The sequence below is a fragment of the Typopeltis vanoorti genome, chromosome 2 (assembly GCF_054136105.1).
Source record: "Typopeltis vanoorti isolate ZY-2024b chromosome 2, IOZ_Tvanoo_1.0, whole genome shotgun sequence".
Taxonomy (NCBI): domain Eukaryota; kingdom Metazoa; phylum Arthropoda; class Arachnida; order Uropygi; family Thelyphonidae; genus Typopeltis; species Typopeltis vanoorti.
In genome coordinates, this window is record NC_143550.1 from 176,186,034 (window position 1) to 176,205,078 (window position 19,045).

The 19,045-nt window shown below is 35.5% G+C and overlaps 1 protein-coding gene across 6 annotated transcripts in view; it reads left to right on the forward strand.

Annotated features, from left to right (window-relative positions):
* The window catches only part of LOC150109686 (uncharacterized), a 576,277-nt gene that overhangs the window by 292,819 nt on the left and 264,413 nt on the right, over positions 1-19,045 (forward strand). For all 6 annotated transcript variants that reach the window (XM_090414002.1, XM_090413987.1, XM_090413994.1 and 3 more), the window contains one exon: positions 9,770-9,873. In XM_090414002.1, the coding sequence (XP_090270128.1) occupies positions 9,770-9,873 (104 nt within the window). The remainder of the gene's footprint in view (positions 1-9,769; positions 9,874-19,045) is intronic.

Genomic DNA, 19,045 nt, shown 5'->3' on the forward strand with positions numbered 1-19,045 from the left:
TCAAAATTTCCTAAGGTGGTTGCTGACCTGTGATAGGAGATGGCACTCAAAGAAGAAGATGGCTTTTTCTATCATGTATTGATATATACTCCTGTTTGTATTCCTCTTAAAAATTCTACTGCCTATTACATTGACAGTTAAAGTAATTACCCCTGACATCTAGAATATCCTTATCTTCAGTTTTCCTGTCATCTTTATCATCTTTGATTCCTTTTACTGTACACTTTCCTCCATTTCTAAACTGTTTTTAATATTCTCCCAAACATTTTCCCCACCATCTTGATATTTATTTTCTATATTCTTACCAAACTCTTTCCATAACTTATTTGTGTTTATTGAATTTTACACATAGCTTAGCTCTCAGATTTTCTCTGTATTCTTTTAGGGAATCTGCATTTATTTGCTATGAACTTTTTGAATGCTTTCTTCTTTATCAGGACTGCTTGAACTTCTTGTATTTACCATGATGTTTTTATTATTCTGTCCTTGCAGAGAACTTCACCACATGCTTCCCTAGCCGAATCAATGATGATTTCTTCAGTTGCAAAGTCTTCAAGCTTTTGTTCTTGTTTTCAAATTTGTTTCATTTTTTCTTGAATAGTGTTTGTATAGCTGAGTCTGCAGTTTACTTGTAAAAGCTGTTCAACTTTAATGCTTTTTAAAACTTTCTTTTCAATGTAATATTCATTTTTTTCCTACTCTAAACTGAGTGACATTTCCAATTTCAAATCGGCTGGTACACTCTTGTATGCTGAATCAGCATGAAGATATCACTATAAAGAATAACTTAGTGAGGCTTTTATTTCTTGTCTTCTGTGAACTTGTGCACATTTTATGTTAGAACATGGTTTTATTAATGATTAGTCTGTATCCTGAGCAGAAATTCAGCAGGTACTTTGCATTTTGATTAGCAATGCCATTTTCTTTAAATTTTCCTGAAACGTTTATATATGCCTGACAGGATTCATTTCCTACTCTGCTGTTTAGATCTCCAACAAGGATCACTTTTTCTGTTTTTAATGTTGGCTTCCTCCTGTAATGATCTTCCACTTCTTTAAAGCAACCTTCTGTGCAACCATAGCACAAATAAGTTTCAATGTCCATTATCCAATTATGCAGTTTGCTGACATATCACTACTTGAAATTGCCTTACAATCAAGAAATTTATCTTCGTGTTTGGTGTCGAATGCTATCACTTACCTTCCTTATCTTATATATCAGCTATAACATCCTATACTTATTTAGTAAGATCTCATGTTGATAGTTCCTATTTTCCATTCTTTTAATGTTAGGTTTGTTTTTCTAGATGTTGAGTTGGACTTTGAAAAATGCGAGGATGTATCAGAAGGAATTTGACATCGTTATTAGAAAATGATTGTATGCCACCCAGAGTGAGAAGAATGGCTTCCCAAAGAAGTGGTTTGCTAACCTTTCTTTAAGGAGTGCCTTAGAAGACCGAAATCTAAGAACAGACAATGTTCAAGTCCTTACAGTTAACAAATTAATTTGGAAGAAAATTTACTATAGATGTAAAGTTTTCATATAGTATTATGATATTCTGACCCCTCCTCCTCATGGGTACATATCAGGAATTTGATGGTAATTCCAAATGATTATCATTGACCAGCATAACTCGTAGTACCTATAGGGAATTTTAAGTGTCATTCTCATTCTTTCTTTCTTTCTTTCTCTTTAATATGTACACTATGTGCACTAATAAATTAAGAGAAGAAAAATTTCTAATTTTCACTAACATTGTATCAACATTGGCCCTGTCCATGCTTGACTAATTGGTAGAGCAGAAAACTGTAATCTCAGAATGATGGAAAGTTGCAAGAGCCAGATAAGTTGATTTATTATTTGCTGTTTTTGCTGTATCCATTTACATTTTAAAAAATATTTATTCTTTTCCCTTTCTCCAACCCTACTCCTCACTTTCATTCCAGAATAAAATATTAACATTTGATAAGATATCACGCATCCTTTCATGAATGCGTAAAGTCTACTAAAGTGAGTTTCATTCTGAAGTAATTTAGATTTTATGCTTACATCCCTAGCTGGTGCTTACAGAAATTTAAGTCTGACTTTTCTGAAGTTTGTGACTTTTTTTTTTTTTAAGAAAGTTACATGATTATCATATTTTTATATTATTTATTCTCCAATGTACATGTAACTGCCACAAAAGGTTTTATGGTTATGGGGTTGGGGTATGTCATAGGTCATCTTGTAAAAAACGATGCTACAGTTAGACCAGCTTACTCAGTGCTAGAGAGGGGAAAAAAGCAGTGCCGTTGCATGCCCATTTCCGTTGGGTGTGCTGTTGTGACTTATGCAACCCATGCTACAAAATTCCTGTCACTTTGACTGTATGATTGCATTTTTATCGATGTATAAAAGTTAAGAATGTACAGTACATCAGTACTATCTTAATTGGTCCAATGCAATTAACTGTATGATAACTTTGAATACTTTAATGTATCAATTAATTGTAACCAATCTGCTCAGAGTGCAGTACAATGTGTTTGTTTTAAGATATATTAGAAAACAATAATGAAGGAGAATGCAATATTTAGTTGATATATTTGAATTACTCAAAAGTAAGAGGAAGAGTAGGATGAGGCTTACCTCCTTCGACTACATTTGACTTACTCGATAAATATGGGCAAGAAAGTTATAAATGTATCGAAAATTATATATTAAAAATTTTTCTATGTAAGTCAGTTCAAACTTCACGCCCACAAAACAGATGAATCTCAAACATCATGACAAATGACAAGGTTATGGATTGCTGACACAATAACCAATGACAGCTTCCAGGTGCTTTTGTCTCAGAGCTTAATCTGGCTTGCCTTCTGAGTGGTTTAAAACTACCAGGACGCTAAGAATTTCACTCGCTGCACCATCTGTGCATCTTTTCAAAGGACTCAAAGGTGTGTATATTTTGACTGCACACCTGGGCTATCAACGCGAATGTGATGCTATGTTTGCGCGTCGAAAAGTGTCCTATTCATGAAGCATTAGTGTATTGGGTTTACTTTCAGGAATCATGCGAAGTCTAGAAACAATTAGGGGAGTCTTAAACGAGAATATATGCAAAAATATAATATCAGTAATATTGCTATTCGGTGGATGAGCACTGCACACCTAGCACACTCGGATTATTCACCCCTGGAAAAAAAAATTGCTGTAGATGGACCATATACTGCCCATGACTAAACACATACTACAATTGGTTCTGTATATTTGCTTGGCAAATCATTTTCTTTTCATTAATTCTCATCTTTTTTTTTTATTATTATTATTTGTTTTTATTACATGTTCATGCACAACAATACAGACATTTAACATTGTGGATCCAGATATGGGCTTATGAAATCTTGTAAAAACAGGATAATGACCTCCTTATTTCTACAAGTTAGTGTTTTCTGAAACAGCATTGTTATCTGGTACAATAACATAATCATATTAATCCTGAAATTGTATTCACTGACCAAGTCTAGGTTCATTGATTCCTTGCAGTAAATTCCCATTAATATAACAATACTCTGTAATGCTCTTTTGCAGAATGCATATCCTTACACCTGGCAACATTGAACTGATTGCCATTTGTCTGCACAATCAATCTGATTGAGAATGCCTGCAGATATTCTCTATCACCTACATTTCTTATCGCACTCCCCAGTATTATTATTTCACTTAGCCCAAGTACAGAATCCTGTGGTACACTAATAGTCAACTTGCTCATCATACTCAGCACCACCATTTCTAAATATCTGTTGGTCAGCCACTCTCTAATCCATGTGACAAGATTATTTTGCATATCCATCCATTTGAGTTTGTATAACAACCACACAAATCAAATCTTGTCAAATATCTTTGCAAAATCTAGAAGTATTATGATACATTCATTTTGTGATCCAACTTCACTATTTATCATATAACATAGCAGATTGCTGATGCAAGATCTTCCTTTAACAAAAGCATGCTGTCCTGTGTAGTGGATCCTAGTGTTGTGTATTCATCCTTTGGATTCTATTTATAACCAGCCTTTCCAGTACTTTTTTAGAATGACTGATCCCGGAGATACTAATTCGTCTATAATTTGATAGCAGTCTCAGCTTCACATATAATGGAATTATCCTTCTCTGCTTCCACTTATTAGGAATCTTGCATGTTGAACAATGAGGTAAGGGCTTAACTCCTTTGTCATCGATCCTTCTGGATCCATGTTGATTACATATCCAGTCCCACTGTATAATTGAGTCATATCTCTTCGTGGCAGTTTTAATGTTTCTAACTCATGTATTCTTGTTCTTTTGTTCAATTTCTGTTCATCTTCAAGGAGAATGGGTCTGCTTAAAACATGCATGCCTTACTAAAGTGATCACTTAACAACTAGGCTCCTTGTGTATCTGTCATTTTTCTACAATCCATATTAATTGGTTATTCTTCTTTTTACTTGCTACATTGGATAAAATTCTTTTGATAGTCCTTTGGCCTGTTTGGCTAACTACTTTTTATAATGTACTTTTGCATTCCTTACCATGATCATCACTCTTATATCAGATTCATGATATATCTTTTTATACTGCACTTGCTTTGAAGTGCTATTCATCCATTTAACTCCTATATGATTAATTATACCTTGGATGTAGTAAGATATAACTTCCTTTATGCACCCTTGACTAATTCCTATACAGTTTTTCTCATGCCAAGGCACTTTCTCAAGCTGTTCTCTTGTAATTCCATATATGTCCCTTCTTAGTTGAAACTGTCATATATTGCCCCCCCCCCCCCCAAAAAAAAAAAAAAACACGCCCCCATGAGAAACTAAAATTTCCAAACATATGAGATTCTTCTTTTTAAGCTTCACTTCTAACCTTTTCTGGCAAAAACTCATTTCACCTTGTAAACCAATGTCTTCAGAACACCATGTGTATGTGCTTTTCTGCTTAAATCTCTAATTTCTTATTTTACAATTTCTGATTATAAATACAATTAATGGATGATTCACTTCCTTGCTATCTCTCTGACTTGTTGTTTCTGACTTATGTCTTCGTTTTAGGTATTTTCATGGACAACATTGAGCTGTCTCCAACTCTTTCACTAGTCTCTATCTTGTTACCGACCTCTTATATGGCTTTCTCTAATTCTGTGAACATATTTTCAGCAGCAGCTTACTATTACTAGTATAGAAACATTGTTCATATACTAGTGTCATTTCACTCCATGCTACATCTGCAATTTTTGAACATTGATGTTATATTACTCCCGAAGTTTGAGAGTTTTCTCACCCTCATTAGCAGCAATGATACCCTAGCCCATGTGTGGCAGGAATAAGGTAGTATTCATTGAACATGTTAATGGGATAGAGTGGATGTGAAATACAAGTGTTTGGATGTGGAGGACTAAATGTGTATATGTATGCAGTACCGCCGACAGGGTGTAGCATAGAGTCAGCCTGCCTCGCGGCACGGCTTAATAAGAGCGCCCATTCAGCCATATTGCGGTAGGCACTGTCGCTATGCTAACAATTCCTGTTAGCGTAACAAGTGCAGAAAGATGTTTTTCCATGCTTAACCTGATTAAAAATTATTTGCAAACAGCAAATACCCAAGAAAGATTGGTTGGTCTAGCAACTATGTCGATAGAGGCGGACTTAGCTTATAATTTAAATTTAGAAGAGTTATAAACAGTTTTATTGTGGGATATCCCCATAAAGCAAACATTTAATTAATATTATTAAGTAATCGTTTTGCATTAATGTTTCTCTTGTAATAAAAACAAAATAGCAATTGGAGATTTTCTTATTTTTATCTTATAATCCACTAGGGGCGATATTTAATTGTTTGCCTCAGAGTGTGATCTAATCTGGTGATGGCTCTGTATGTACGTATGTATACATCTTATCTGTGCTCTTGTTTATTTCTGAATCTTTGCAAGATTAAATTAACAAGAGTAAAAAAACAGTGGATATAGGTTCTGCATTGTGCTCAGTTATGCAACCACCAGATTATTCCTGCCTTCTTACTAATAATAGTTATTTTACAGTATCTGCATGGAGTCCATACACTCATTGTGGGAGATCCAAACTATTATACATTCAAAACCTATCTTACCTCTCATTCACTGCCAGGGAACTTGCAACATCTGCCAATACATTCTACTCATTCATCACTTTCCATGCTAAAAATGTAGTGCACACACACTCCTGCTAACCACGCTCTTACACAGCTTCCATGGATGATCCTTACTATTTGTCATATATTAAAAAAATTTGCTTTGCATCAATTTTTATAAAATTCTTTAATATCTTAGTTTCTATCATGTCCCCTCTTTTCTGGATATCAAGCAAACTTTGTAATCCACACCTATCTTCGTAGGAAACATTCCACAGACCCGTCACCAGCTTAGTTGCTTATTTCTGAATCTTCTTTCCTCTTAGTCCCGAAGAAATCCAGGTGACCATTACTTACTCACTTCCCAAGTGAGGTCCCCAATTAGAGGCAGAATAGTCACATCTTTAACTAAAATCCCTTCGGATACTATGATCAAATCTAACAATAAGTTCTCAAGTTCCCTCTGTCACATGTTGATTTGAGAAAGATGTCATGTAACAACTCAATAAGTTTAGTTTCATCCTTCTCATGAGATTTTACTGCTACCCAATCAATGTTTGGATAATTAAATTTTCCCATTATGGTTACTCTTTTCATTCCATTGTCTTTATTTTGTGATGAATTTCTTTGTCATTAGCAACTGATCCACCTGGTCTGTAACCACACTGCATTATGTACTGGACCTTGTTAACCTCTGCGTCACTCTAGATGGCTTTAAACTCTCTGTGAGATAAAAAGTGTTACTGTCGAACCACAGATAAGAGAACCCTGGCTGGCACAGTACCAAGAACAGTCAATTTATGTTAAACGGGAGAAAGGAATAAGATGATCTATGAATTTGTCACCAACACGTGAAATCATGTATTTTATATGTAAAATGTTCCGATTGTTGCATAAGCAAAATAGTTACCACTTTAAAAACTGGAATTTTCATAAAAGAAAAACTAATTTTTTGACATCTAATAATAAACACTCAACATTGATTACCGTAAACGGAATGGATTTACCTTCTGCCATGCACAGAAGTGTCAAGGGATTCGCTTCTTCTGGTTGGACAGTACTAGCATTACAATCATAGGTCTTAGTACTATCTGAATAGATATGATAAAAATGAATTAAGAAGGGCCTGATGCCACACAGCCTACACATAGTCTTTTGCCATCAGCCCCTTCTTAATTCATTTTTATCATATCTAGATAATATACTTAGGATCTTCATTCTCACTTCTTTCAACAAGCCTTTCATATCATCTCTCATGCTTACCTTATCTATAGTTAAGTCGTTAATACCTACTATAATTATGATCTCTTTTCTGTTCTTCAAAAAATGCCACAGCCTACACATAGTCTTTTGCCATCAGGCCCATCTTAATTCATGTTTATCATATCTGGATAATATACTTAGGATCTTCATTCTCGCTTCTTTCAACAAGCCTTTTATATCCTCTCTCATGCTGACCTTATCTATAGTTAAGTCGTTAATACCTACTATAATTATGATCTCTTTTCTGTTCTTCAATTTCATGTCATATATTTTTACTCCAGGAACCTTGAAATTATAACCTGCTCATCAGTACCATGTTTTATGATATTCATAATATGCTAGGAATTAAGTTTAATTACTCTGAACAGTGTATGTGATCGATGTTAATACCTATAATCGTTTACATCATAGTAAAGTGATTCAAAAATAGATAGATTTTTTATTGTTTGGAATAGAATCATGTCACACAGGCACATCTGAACTTATGAACACGATGCATTCTTTGAAATGTGTTTGTAGGTTGAATTTATTTTTTCCATGAGATATATTATTGAACTTATTAATGTATCAGTGAACTTCGGTCATCGGAAAATGTTCGTAAGTGCAGAATTGGGGTCACAATTTATTAGCCCATTCAGTATTCATAAATACAAATTGTTTGAATATAGGTCCCAAGTTTATACTTCTTCCAGAGTGTATCCTGTAATGGTTGGAACCTGTCTACCATAATGATATCAATTGCAATTAAAATCCTGGTCTTAATGTCAAGGCAATTGCCACCCTTGTTGCTTTGACACTAATGGCTGTTTCTGCTATATGCAACCAAAATAAAATTCCTTCAAGACCATTCCAGGTGGCAAACTGCTCTTTGCCTATGTTGGGAGAATCAGTATAGCACTCATCAGACAGCTGAGTGGTCCTTTGGTTTACAAACAAAAGCAATCTTAGCAGCTCCAGGTAATAAGACAGGTAACACCATCGTGCAGTTTTTTTTTTTTCCCCCTTCAGGCTCCTCAAGTATTCCAGCCCCCCCCCCCCCCCCCCCCCCCCCCCCCCCGTTGTCTACCTGCAACTGTTTTAAGCACATAGAATGGAATACTCCAATTTTGTATAATGCTTGTTTACACAGGTGTTTCATTTCAATATCAGAGGCTCTAGTGGAATTTCTGTTGTCTTCCCAGTCAGCATAATATCTGCTCAGAATCTCGCTAGAGTGAAAAAATCTTTACTGCTGAACTGTATGCTATAGAGCTTGCCTTAAACTACATATGATTTCAATGTTCTCTGCAGAAACACTTTGGGCTCTTTTCCATCTGGTGTATTCTTTTAGTTCTGGAAGCTACATTGGGATTAAGGGAAATAATACTGCTTATTTTTGTACTCGGTCAGCACTACATCAGTGCATAACACATTCTATTAGCCTTCTACCCTGGTACTTTAAACAATGACCTGCATACTGCTCACCTTTAATGCTACCAAAATGCAAACTTGCCTGCTTTCTTTCTTTGGGCTATTATTTACATTTAGGTTTGCCTGGCATAGGTTTGTGTCATTTCTTTTCTCACCAATCTAGTTACAGATTGTGTATAACTAAATCCCAGAGTTTCTCCTCTTTAGATGTTGTTCACATGTTTTGGATGGTGCATCAATACCTCCCTAAAAATTCTCATTGTTATCCTAGTCTGATGGAGCTTTTTTACATTGTTTCATTTTTTGTTGGACTTGGTTAAACAAGAGGAATAGCTGTATAATATCCACTTACAGTCTAATGAACAGAATTTGCTTTTCATATTCCTCTGCTCTGTAGAACATCTTACCTAAGCCTTGAGAATCAAGGCTTACTCTGAAACTGATTCTCACTCTTTTTAGCATTTTTCAAAAATACCCAATGAAATTATAGATGGCATACAGTTTTCTGAGAAACACTATCCTATACTGAAGTTATAAATCCTTAATTTAGGATTGTTATTGGTATATTTCGGGATTCTGCTATTCATATCAGACAGAAGTGCTGACCTCATGAATTTGTCTGCTGTCAAATGAATTTGTTCAACAGTTCTACAATTAATAATAGGCAGTTATTAATTATAATTATTAGTGCCTTCATTCATCAATAATTAATGAATACTAATTCATTTATGTCTTATATTTCCCAAAAAAATGAAATCTTCTAAAAAAAAAAAAAAGCTTGCCTTTCCCTTTGAAATAAAACTTCACACTCAGTTTGCACAGCACTGTCATGAAGTTTCCATCAAAAGTTCATGTCAATATGTTACAGAAATGCATTTAGGAAGGTTTCATTTTTGAAATAAATAACAGCAAGAAGCATAATTAAATTGTATAAAATCATATTCTTACTTATATTAATATTCTGTATTACTCTGTAGAATCACCCAATGTTCAAGTTGATGATGCAGGTGAGAAGGTACGTCCAAGCTATAAGAGATGTGTCCTGATTCTTAGAGAAATTCCAGAAACTACTCCAGTGAAGGTTATTAACTTTTTAACTTCCAGTAGCATTAAGCATATAGTGACTTTATCATCATACTTTTTGCAACTGTTTATGAAATAACCATACAGAAATTGTATGAATGTGATTTCTGCACAATTAATTTATGATTGTTACCTGTTGTTTGACAATGATTTGAATTTTTTTTTAGCATGATATATGCTATTAGCTGTAACTTTGCATTATAACTAATAATGTTCATTTTAAAATAATTATTTTGAATTATGTTACAAAATGTTGCATTTGTCTCAGTGACCTTGAATGGCTTTAGAAAGCTGTCGAAGTTATCAAGCTTGCATTGCGGTTTCATTATGATGATAGCTGCATTGGTACTCATTATATAACATCCAGTTACAGTCTAACTGTTGCTGCTTTCTCCAATCTTGACTATATACTTAGCTCTATAGGTAATATACTTAAATTTGAAGTGGAAGATACTTTAGATGCATCTTTGTTTATCTGAAGGAATTGGATATTGCATTATTTCCGAAAATTAAGAAGAAACAATAAAAATAGTTATTTGGAAGAAATAAGGCTAAATATAGCAGAATCCAAATAGGGTACCAGTGAGTGACATGAACTTCAGTTTTTGTTGTTTCCTCCTCTCCATTTAACATTGAAGCAGTCATTACTGTATCCTGCTCACTGTCTCATTTCACTCTGAATAGTATTCACCATTAACAGGTTTATTTCCTTCTTTCTATAGAGTGGGTTTATTTGTATTATTTTTTTTTCCCAAGATAATATGATAGGTTCCAAAATTTATTCGTTTCTCCAAGTTTGTGACAAAACTGATAATTTTTGTTACTTCTGAGGTAGCACCACTACCTTGCTTAGAAGCAAGAAGAGACAAAAAAATAAAGAAATTTAAAATTAAAAATCACTTTGAGTTGTGCTTGTAAGCAAGAGGAAAAAAGCACTCTGATCTCCTGAATTTTTGACTATTTACATATTTATTATTAGACACTTTAACAAAGTGAGTTGTGTAGATACCCGAAGTTATTTATACATTTTCCCACATAGGAAATCTCAGTGCCCACAATTCCAGCCGACTCCTCTATTCCAACACTACTGACCAAGCTGGATGAGACGTTGAAGTCTTTCCTAAGCAATAACCTAATGCAAATCATACATCTACCCACACAAATTCCTGATACCCCTGCTCATTTTCACAGTACTGTGAATCTCTTTTTAACCAGTTTTCTTTCCATATAACTGTAGAGGTCACCTCTCCTCTTAGCAACAAAAACCACAAACTCCAAGTGTCGTCTCTCTCAGAATGCCCTTCCTCAAACCACTCCTGACCTTAACATCCTTCAGCGCTACAAATGTCCCAAATGGAATGACCTCAGGTCTTCTCAGCTTCTTCTTTCCTTGGTCTGACTATTGATTCCACTCATCTGACACGAATACCTGGTTAAAACAAGTCACCACAGAAATTATCCTCACTGACATGAAGGTCTTCATTCCCTTTTCAAAGTACAACAAAGTGTATCAAAGCAATCTAATAAAAATTCAATTTAATGCAGGCAGTTTGATTTGAGAACTATAGCTTCATACTCGGAGTGCTTAGGAGTCAAAGCTGTATAACTGAGAGGAGATCTCCACATGGCCTTTAAAGGAATGCGGAGAACCGATAAGGACTTCTGACCTAATGTCCAATCCTCTCCTTCTCATGGTTCATCCTGTTAGATATCTACGAGGATACTGAACAAAGATGGTGGCAATTTGGAATTTAGCTGATCAAATTGTATTCTTATTGGTTTAACCAAAATATAAAATGATGGTACAGCATGACAGAATTTCATGCCAGGTGGTGCGTGGCCCGGTTAAACAAGGCCCCGCATTGTTTTCACCAGGGAACCAGGGCAAACAGCGAAAAATCAGCTACTGTAACAAATTTTAAAACACACCCCTACATCATAAGAAACCTGAATGGCAAAGAAATGGAGCTAGCTGAGGAATTGAATAAGTACCAGATTGACATAATATGGGTGACTGAAACAAAAAAAGACAAAACTGGTGAGATCTTTCTGATCAATAAATACAAAATGTTATATTCAGGCAATGACAATCAAGGAAAAGAAGTAGTAGCCATAGTATTCAACACTGAATACGAGGCCAATCTTCTTGAATGGCAGGCAGTCTCAAGTAGAGTGATGCGGGCAAATATCAGAATGGGGAATTGGACAATGAGACTTATTTGTGCCTATGGTCCCACAGAAGGTTCTACTAAGGTAGAAGTGGAGGAATTTTTTCAGGCCTTATAGAAAGCAACTACACAATGAAAAAGGAAAAGTTGGTCCTTTTTGGAGATCTAAATAGCAGAGTAGGAAGTGATTGTCAGACATACAAAAATATTTTGGGAAAATTTGGAGAAAAGAGAAAAGCTAATAATAATAGCAAATGCCTGTTGGATTTCTGCTCAGGACATAGACTAGTTATTACTAACACAATGTTCCGACATTAAAATGTGCACAAATTAACATGGAAAGAAAAGGCAAAGAGTAAGAAAAGTCTCATTGACCATGTTATTGTTGATAGTGATGTTTTCTCACTGGTGCAGGACACTAGAGTGTACAGAGGATTTGAAATTGGAACAGATCACCATTTAGTCTTCAGCAGGATAAAATTGAATTTCATATTGAAAAGAAGAACATGTGAGAAAGTTTTAAAACTAATAAAAGTTGAGCAGCTCTCAGATATGAACTGTAGACTAAAATACACAAACATTATTCAAGAAAAAAATGAGAGTTTGAGAACAGGAACCAAATCTTGGTGATGCAGTGGCAAACCCTGAAGAAAACACTGATTGATTCAGCCAGTGAGGTTGTCTGCATGGATAGAAAAATCAGAACTCCATGGTGGACACAAGAAGTTAAAAGAGGCAGTGAAATAAAGGAAGAAAGCATATCAAAAGTTCCTAGCAAATAACTCAGCTTATGCTCTTAGAGAATACAGAGACAAATGTAAGAAAGCTAAACACTATATAAAACTAGCTAAACAAAAGCCATGGGAAGACTTTGGTAGAAACATAGAAAATAAATATCAAGAAGATGGCAAGATTTTCTGGAGGTTGTGGAAGAAGATCAGAAATGGAGGAAAGAGTGCTGTAAAAGGAATTAGAGATGATAAGGGTGACATAAAAACTGGAGATAAAGATATCCTAGAAGTATGGAGTAACTACTTCGAAAAATTGCTAAATGAAACAAGCAGTGATGACAGCACAGTGATAAAATAACACTGACCTGGCATGCAGTCAAGAATACATATCCATACTTGAAGTAGAAAAAGCCATCAAAAGCCTGAAATGTGGAAACGAAGGAGTGGATAATATTTGACCAGAAATGCCCAAGTATGGAGGCATTAAAGACTTACATTGGCTGTACTGCATTGTTCAGAAGGTCTGGACAGAGGAACAAATTCCAGATGATTTATGGGTTCTATTGGAGCTCTACTCCAATAGAACCCATATATAAAAAGGGAAATAAAACTGAATGTGAGAATTAGAGGTTTTTTTTCTACTGAATGTTCCTGGTAAGATTTATGCAAGTATACTTGAGAAATGGTGAGAAGCATTCTGGAAGAAAAGCTTGGTGAAGAACAAGCTGTCAGAATCAGGATCTTCACTTTGCGACAAGACAAATAGTTGAGAAATCTTGTGAATATAACAAAGATCTGTGTTTAAGTTTGTTGATCTGGAAAAGACATTTGACAAGGTGCCAAGAGAGCTATTCAATATGCTACAATTATATGGTTCAATGGGACATTATATCAAGCAATTCTTAGTCTTTATTTGAGTTGTAAGTCAGCAGTTAGAATTGAAGGAAGTACAGGAAGATGGTTTCATGTTTAATCTGGTGTGACAGATTAATGTTCATTATCTCCTCTGTTATTCATTATCTATATGGATCACATTATGAAGAAAATGGTATTTAATCTGATATCAAAACTGGAGAGGTTAATCTCAGCTCTTTACTTTATGCGGATGATGTTATACCTCTAAATAAATCCAGTACATGTCTGCAAGATTCCCCTACTAAATTGATTAACTGTTGTAATAGAAATGAAGGATAGCAATAACAAGACAAAGACGATGAAAATTGGCAGACCATTGAAAATATCAACTACATTTTGAATGGAGAACCTATAGAATAAGTGAAACATTTCAGCTACTTAGGTACGATTTTTAGTGAAGATGGTAATTGAAATATGGAAATAGACAACAGAATCAACAAAGATGGTATGGTAGGAAGTCAACTGAATAAATTTATTTGGAATAAGAGAGAAATTAATCAAAAACACTAAATTAGCTGTATACAAGACATTTTTCAAACCAATTTTAACTTATGGATCTGAGAGCTGGTCAGAAGTAAAACACTTGACCAAAGACTAGATATCTCAGTACTCTCATATCTGCTGTTGCAGATATGAGAGTGCTGAACAGATGGAATCAATGGCAATATCATATTAAAAACGAGGATATTAGATAAGAACTTGACATTGTTAGCATCCAGGAATGCATTAGCATAGCTAATCTCAGGTGGTATGGTCACTTAAACAGAATGGGCAAGGAAAGATTAGCAAAACAAGTGTTTTCTGCTAGGTTGGCACAGAAAGATCCAGAGGAAAACCAAGATATAGGTGGTGTAAAAATATTTATGTAGCTCTAAAAGTCTGAATATTTTCACATAAAGTTTACCAAAGTCGAGCTCAGTAAGAATTTGTAACTTGTAAATAGATGTGTGTTATATGTAAATAATCCCAATGGAAATTTGTATATTGATCTATGCCAAATAAGGGAATATTCTAGAAGGTGTAGTATTAAGGCAATACCTTCCCAATAGTAAATAGTATATTTTTAGCTATTTGTAAAGACGTCAAACTTTGTTGTGTGTTCTACATGGGAAGCTCAAGGTCAGTGCTAGGTGGACCGACAAAAGCTTCAAACGAATGTCTGCTGCCAGAACGAATAGGATTTAGGGAGCGTAGGAGAGAAGCAAAGGAATGGTCAGTCATAGAAAAGGATAAAGGGATTTCGCCGAAATGTTCGGGGTTCACATATCTCCGCACAAGGATTCAGAAGTGACCGAATAAAAGGTGTAGGCAAAAAGATCGCATCATCAGTTCGAGAAATTTTCGTCATTGATCTAGAGGTAGTGATTGAGAAGTCGCCAATGGTTGTCCGGCAGATGTAGGCCATTGAGTACGCGACTTCAGGAGAAATCATGCCCGTGATCTAAAAGAAAGATGACGAGGAGCCGATCTGCCATGCAAAGCTGATAGTTGACGAAGAATTGGCAAGTCTTTGCCGGGAGCTGTTGCCAGAGGGAAGAAATTGCTCTGTTCATCCAATGCGCGTGCAAGCATTCCACAAGCCGATAATCTTTGCCCAAAGTGCAGCAGGACAGAGTATCCTAGAAACATCAGTAGACCTATTGTCGGCGTAAAGAGGGATTGAAAAACCTGTGACGGAACAGAAGTCCAGTTCGATGCCAAGTACACAGAGGGTAGCTGCTATGAAGTGAGTTGACCCGTTTGTTAAATTTCCTTGAGCTTTTAAGAAAACACTTATTAATGGACTGTAAGTAGAGGCTGATCTAAATAGGTATATCTAACAGTTAAAGATTATAAAGTAATTAAGTGTCAGGAATTTGTAGTTTGAATTAAGTCATAGTATAACTGTTGCTGAATTGGTGAAATTTGCCTATAGAATAATCCCAGCATAGAAAGGAGAGAGCAATTGTGTGTAGAAGATATTGTTTATGTGTTCGAGGAGTAAGAGTTAACATTTAAGTAATAAGTACCATTGCTCAGTATAAATGATTTATGTGATATTAAGAAAATGAGTTAAATATGTGATATGATTTGTGTGAGAAAATCCAGGAACTTAACTAGTCTATTTATGCAGATTTGAATTGTGATGTTTCTTTTTATTATTGAAAATGCAGTGTAAAATTTGTCTTATGTGAATTAAAATTTTGTTGTTTAAATATTAATAGTGTTGTCTGATATTTTAGTTCTTTGATGGACTGTTCTAAAAAAAAAAACAACCGAGCTTGTGAGCGGGGAAGATAGATAATTAATACGAGAATTAGATAAACGGATAGCCACGACTGTATATAAGAGTAAAGAATGATATCTACTGAAAGTAGTAATATTTAATGCCATAAAAGGATTTCCTGAGGCGCAGTCACTAATTCAAATAATTATCTAGAGATCCTTGGTATAATAAAAATAGGAATACTGGAGGTAAAAAATAAGGAACAGGAGGATATAAGTTTAAAGTTAATAGAGTTGTATAAGGGAAAGAGACAAGTTAAAGATTTGGGAATTGAAGATAAGATATAATATAGAAGAGAGATATAAAGAAATAAGATAAAGTAAAATATAGAAAATCCCTAAGATATTACAATGGTGCAGTAACGACAGGATATTAAAGAAATAAGGATAATATAGATAAAAAAACACACTCAAGTTTACAGTGGATTGATATGGTAAAAAGGTAGATAGAAATATAAGATCTGATAATGTTGGAGTCTTGACAGGTAAGAGACTCATTTGGAGGAAAATTGTAGATAGGAAGTTAGTGATGATATAAATTTTTCATGTAGTACTATCATATCCTGTACACCCCTCAGAGTACATGGCAGGGACTTTGATGAGCTTCATACTCAGCCTATACCAAGTTTTGTAACAAATGCAAAACAGTCATCAGCGTATCCAAATCTGATTTCAGAATAGCATAATTCTTGTCATTGAGATTGTGCATTCTGGTCACTTGTTTAATCTAGTGGACACATCTGCTCACCTTCATTTACACCCTTTTCTATTGGTGCCAGTGGGATGATCCCACTGGCACCAATAGAAAAGGGTGTAAATTCACCCAAATTAATTAATTCACCCAAAGATTAAGCTCCTAGTATCATTTTTTTCCTCAAACTCTTGAATAGATGACCAAGGAAAATCACCTCTTTCTGTTATTCTCAAATGTATAAAATAAATGTATCAGTTATATTTTAATTTAATTAAAATATAACTTTACAGCTCAATAGTATTTAGTCCTTAAACATGACAAAGACAAAGAAAATAGGCAGAAGCATTGAAAATGTCAACTGCATTGCGAATGGAAAACACTGGAATCCAAGCACCATATGCCTCCTTTAGTGTTTTTGGGAGAGGGGGGGGTCAAAATTAATAATTTGGACATTAAAAATCTTCTGGTACTAATGGCATATCTCCAATTGCTCTTATGCATTGTGCTCCAGAATTAATGTGTGTCCTGTATCATCTCTACAATTTATTATACATAGCTGGTGTGTATAGCAATTCATGGAAGTAATCACATGTCCAAAAAATGGACATGTGATTACATAATAATAGAATATAAATTTTTACTATCTAATCAGTCAATCGCAATCACTGTACTAGTCTCCAGAATAATGGCAAAAGTCATATATTTAATTTTCTCCTTTATCCAAGTGTAAGCAAACCAAATTTGCACCTGAGGTATCTTCAGGACTGGGGTAACTAGTAGCAAAGGTGGGCTGAGTTCTCATCACTTTCATTAGTATCCCATAATGCGAAGCACATCTCCTTGCGGGCATGTATAATGCTATGCATTATGGGACACTACCCAGACTGGTTTCGACCTTTATTGCTTCAACCTTGGTATCACCTCTGGGTCTGGCTCCCACTGAAGAGACCTCAATGTCTGGGTAGTGACCCTTCCCATAATACATAGCATTATACATGTCCGCAAGGAGATGTGCTTTGCTTTATGGGATACCAGGGAAAGTGTTGAAAGTTTATTTTCCACTTGGTTAGAGTATAATAAGTTTAGTTTAATCCTTTATCCAAGTGTGAGCAAACAAAGTTTGCGCCTGAAAGTATCTTCAGGACTGGGTTAAGGTGGTACACACCAGGGCAACTCGTTGCAAAGGTGGAGCAAGCTACCAACACTCCTATCCTAGTATCTCCTATAATGCAAAACACATCTCCTTGCGGATATGTCTATTGTTATGCATTAAGGGAAGGGCCACTACCCAGACCGGTTTCGACCTTTATTGAGGTCTCTTCAGTGGGAGCCAGGCCCAAGTCGAGATATCAGGCAGAAGCATTTGCAGGTCATCTCCACCTATAGGAATTGCCAATTGGTGTGCCACCCTTTTTTAATAAATTACTCTGGATTTAGAGAAAGATGTTGAAAGTTTTTTTTTTTTTTTTTTCCACTTGGTTAGAGTATAATAAGTTTAGTTTAATCCTTTATCCAAGTGTGAGCAAACAAAGTTTGCGCCTGAAAGTATCTTCAGGACTGGGTTAAGGTGGTACACACCAGGGCAACTCGTTGCAAAGGTGGAGCAAGCTACCAACACTCCTATCCTAGTATCTCCTATAATGCAAAACACATCTCCTTGCGGATATGTCTATTGTTATGCATTAAGGGAAGGGCCACTACCCAGACCGGTTTCAACCTTTATTGAGGTCTCTTCAGTGGGAGCCAGGCCCAAGTCGAGATATCAGGCAGAAGCATTTGCAGGTCATCTCCACCTATAGGAATTGCCAATTGGTGTGCCACCCTTTTTTAATAAATTACTCTGGATTTAGAGAAAGATGTTGAAAGTTTATTTTCCACTTGGTTAGAGTATAATAAGTTTAGTTTAATCCTTTATCCAAGTGTGAGCAAACAAAGTTTGCGCCTGAAAGTATCTTCAGGACTGGGTTAAGGTGGTACACACCAGGGCAACTCGTTGCAAAGGTGGAGCAAGCTGAAGCTTGCTCCACCTTTGCAACGGGACTGGACTGGAGCCAGTCCTGAAGATACTTTCAGGCGCAAACTTTGTTTGCTCACACTTGGATAAAGGATTAAACTAAACTTATTATACTCTAACCAAGTGGAAAATAAACTTTCAACATCTTTCTCTAAATCCAGAGTAATTTATTAAAAAAGGGTGGCACACCAATTGGCAATTCCTATAGGTGGAGATGACCTGCAAATGCTTCTGCCTGATATCTCGACTTGGGCCTGGCTCCCACTGAAGAGACCTCAATAAAGGTCGAAACCAGTCTGGGTAGTGGCCCTTCCCTTAATGCATAACAATAGACATATCCGCAAGGAGATGTGTTTTGCATTATAGGAGATACTAGGATAGGA